The sequence below is a fragment of the Camelina sativa genome, chromosome 16, assembly GCF_000633955.1.
Source record: "Camelina sativa cultivar DH55 chromosome 16, Cs, whole genome shotgun sequence".
NCBI lineage: Eukaryota > Viridiplantae > Streptophyta > Magnoliopsida > Brassicales > Brassicaceae > Camelina > Camelina sativa.
This window is the reverse complement of record NC_025700.1, coordinates 3,102,353-3,105,093: the sequence shown is the minus strand read 5'-3', so window position 1 is coordinate 3,105,093 and position 2,741 is coordinate 3,102,353. Positions and strand designations below refer to the sequence as shown.

At 42.6% G+C, this 2,741-nt stretch overlaps 1 protein-coding gene across 1 annotated transcript; it reads left to right on the top strand.

Moving 5' to 3' along the window:
• On the top strand, positions 893-2,092 carry LOC104753282. Its single transcript, XM_010475556.1, has one exon. The coding sequence runs from the start codon at positions 893-895 to the stop codon at positions 2,090-2,092; it is 1,200 nt and encodes a 399-aa protein (XP_010473858.1).

Here is a 2,741-nt window from a genome sequence, read left to right as displayed (position 1 = left end):
TGTCTGGTCTATGTCGCAAAGCTCAACAAGATGGAACCTTACCGGGTATTCGAGTGGCCTTAGGGAGTCCTCGGGTGAACCATCTTCTTTTCGCTGACGATACAATATTTTTCTGCAGATCAGACCAAACAAGCTGTAAGACTTTATTGAACATCATCCGCAAATATGAACAAGCCTCGGGTCAATTGATAAACAAAACCAAGTCAGCAATTACCTTCTCCTCAAAAACACGTGAAGAGGTAAAGGTGACAGCTCAACAAATCCTAGGGATTCAAAGGGTGGGAGGTTTAGGAAAATATCTTGGCCTCCCTGAGTTCTTTGGCAAGAAAAAGAGAGACAGGTTTAATCTGATCACAGATCGTATCAGACAAAGATCTAGGAGTTGGGCTGCAAGACCGCTCTCGACTGTTGGAAAGGCTACCATGCTAAGATCAGTACTCTCTGCAATGCCTACGTACACCATGTCTTGCTTCAAAATCCCAGGATCTCTCTCAAAGAGGATACAATCCATGCTCACGCGGTTTTGGTGGGATTCCTCGGAAGAAACAAGAAGATTAGCTGGGTGGCTTGGTCCAAACTGACAAAAGTAAAGAAGGAGGGAGGTCTGGGTTTCAGAGACATACCAAATTTTAATGATGCCCTCCTCGCAAAGATCAGCTGGCGAATTCTGACTCGACCAAACAGCCTTCTAGCAAAAGTACTTCTGGGAAAGTATTGCAATTCTACCTCTTTTTTAGAATGCAATGCTCCCAACTCAGCCTCCCATGGGTGGAGAGGAATATGCATTGGTCGTGACCTCTTGAAACCTAAACTAGGCAAGCTAATTGGATCGGGACAGGAAACTCTACTGTGGTACGAACCATGGATTTCTCTCTCGCAGAGAATCACTCCCATGGGACCACCTTCAGAGATGTCTGCTAACCTTCGGGTAAGTAGTCTCATCTATCCAACCAAGAAAACATGGGATCATGAGAAAGTTAAAGCTTTACTTCCGGCTTATGAAAAAGAGATTCTAGCTCTACAACCAAGTAAAAAGGGAGCCAGGGACTGCCACCTTTGGCTTCTTACCAGCTCAGGAATCTACACAGCAAAGTCTGGCTATTTGGCAGCAACCCAAAAAAGAAATGATCCGCCACCCATCGACCCAAGCCCCACCCCTTTTGACTGGTATAAAGAAATCTGGAACATCAGGTGCCTCCCAAAGCTTAAGTTTTTCCTTTGGAAAGCTATGCACGATGCCCTCCCAGTTGGAGAAAACTTGAAGATCCAAGGAGGGAACCCCTCTGCGTCGTGCCCCCACTGTCTGCAAGAGGAAACAGTCATTCACCTCTTCTTCCACTGCTCGTTTGCTGCTCAGGTCTGGGAAAAATCACCATTCAGGACTTCTTTTGACCCCCATCGTATCACCAACCTACAAAAGGGACTACAAATCGTCAACCAGTGCATAAATCTTCCACCTGTAGGCATTGGAGAGGAACCTTTGGCTCCTTGGATACTTTGGAACATCTGGATCTCACACAACAAAAAGGTCTTTGAGCAGAAACAAAACTTACCGCAGGACATCGTGACACAGGCCATTTCAAGTGCTCGTGATTGTATTTCTGCCCAGCCATCGAATCCCCAGCCTCCTGAACTCAGACGGGAAGAACAAAGATCAGACCCCCACTTGGATACTATCTCTTGTTTCACTGATGCGGCATGGAGATCAGATTCTCAAGCCGCAGGCTTTGGATGTTTATTCAGCGATGACTCTCGCTCTTTCGAGATTACGAACCAGAAAACCGCAACCAATGTAGCCTCTCCAATCCTCGCTGAAGCGATCGCGGTATCCTTGGCACTTCAACACGCCCTAGATCTGGGCTTCAACAAACTCTCGCTGGCTTCCGATTCACATATGATGATCAAAGCCATCAATTCAGAGATTCCATCGAAGGAGCTCTACGGGATTCTCCACGATATCGTCGATCTATCCCTTTCTTTTTCTGAAATTTCTTTTCTGTATGTGAGTCGTAAACTCAATCGTCGGACTGATGAACTGGCTAAATCAGCTATTCACCCGGTTTGTAACCCAACTCTATTGATTCCGGTTTAATTAAAATACCCCTCTTAAGGGTTTGACAAAAAAATATATATATATATATATAGCATGAGATACTGACGGTCCGATTTTGACCACAAAATAACCGTACACCGTCCAATATTTTTGCTTAACTATTATTATTATTTTTTTTTGTTTAATTATTTATCTTCTTTAAACCTGAAAACTTTTTTTTCCCCATATTAACGATAATAGTAAAATATCTTTTACAATTTAAAATCTTACATTATGACAAGAAAAGAAAAAAATGTAATAAACGAAAGTTACTAATATTGAAAGTCTACTTTTTTTTTATATATTTTTATTTTAATTGATCTCTTTCACTCACTTTTAACCCAATTGGCCGCTATTTTCCAAAGTCTGTTTTTTTTTTTTTATCCTTTCTCGGCTCTTCTCTCTCTCTCTCTCTCTCACCCAATTTCACAAACCCGAAACCCTAATTTTATCGGGACACTGAAATTTTTACAGCTTCTTTCGTTCCTCTTTCTTCACCGGGGAGATTTGTCGGTGTTGAATCTAGGGTTTTTTTTTAACGGAGGGTTTAAAAAGCCTAAACAATGGAATCAGATCAGGGAAAGCTCTTTATCGGCGGGATTTCATGGGATACCGACGAGAATCTTCTGAGAGAGTACTTCAGCAATTT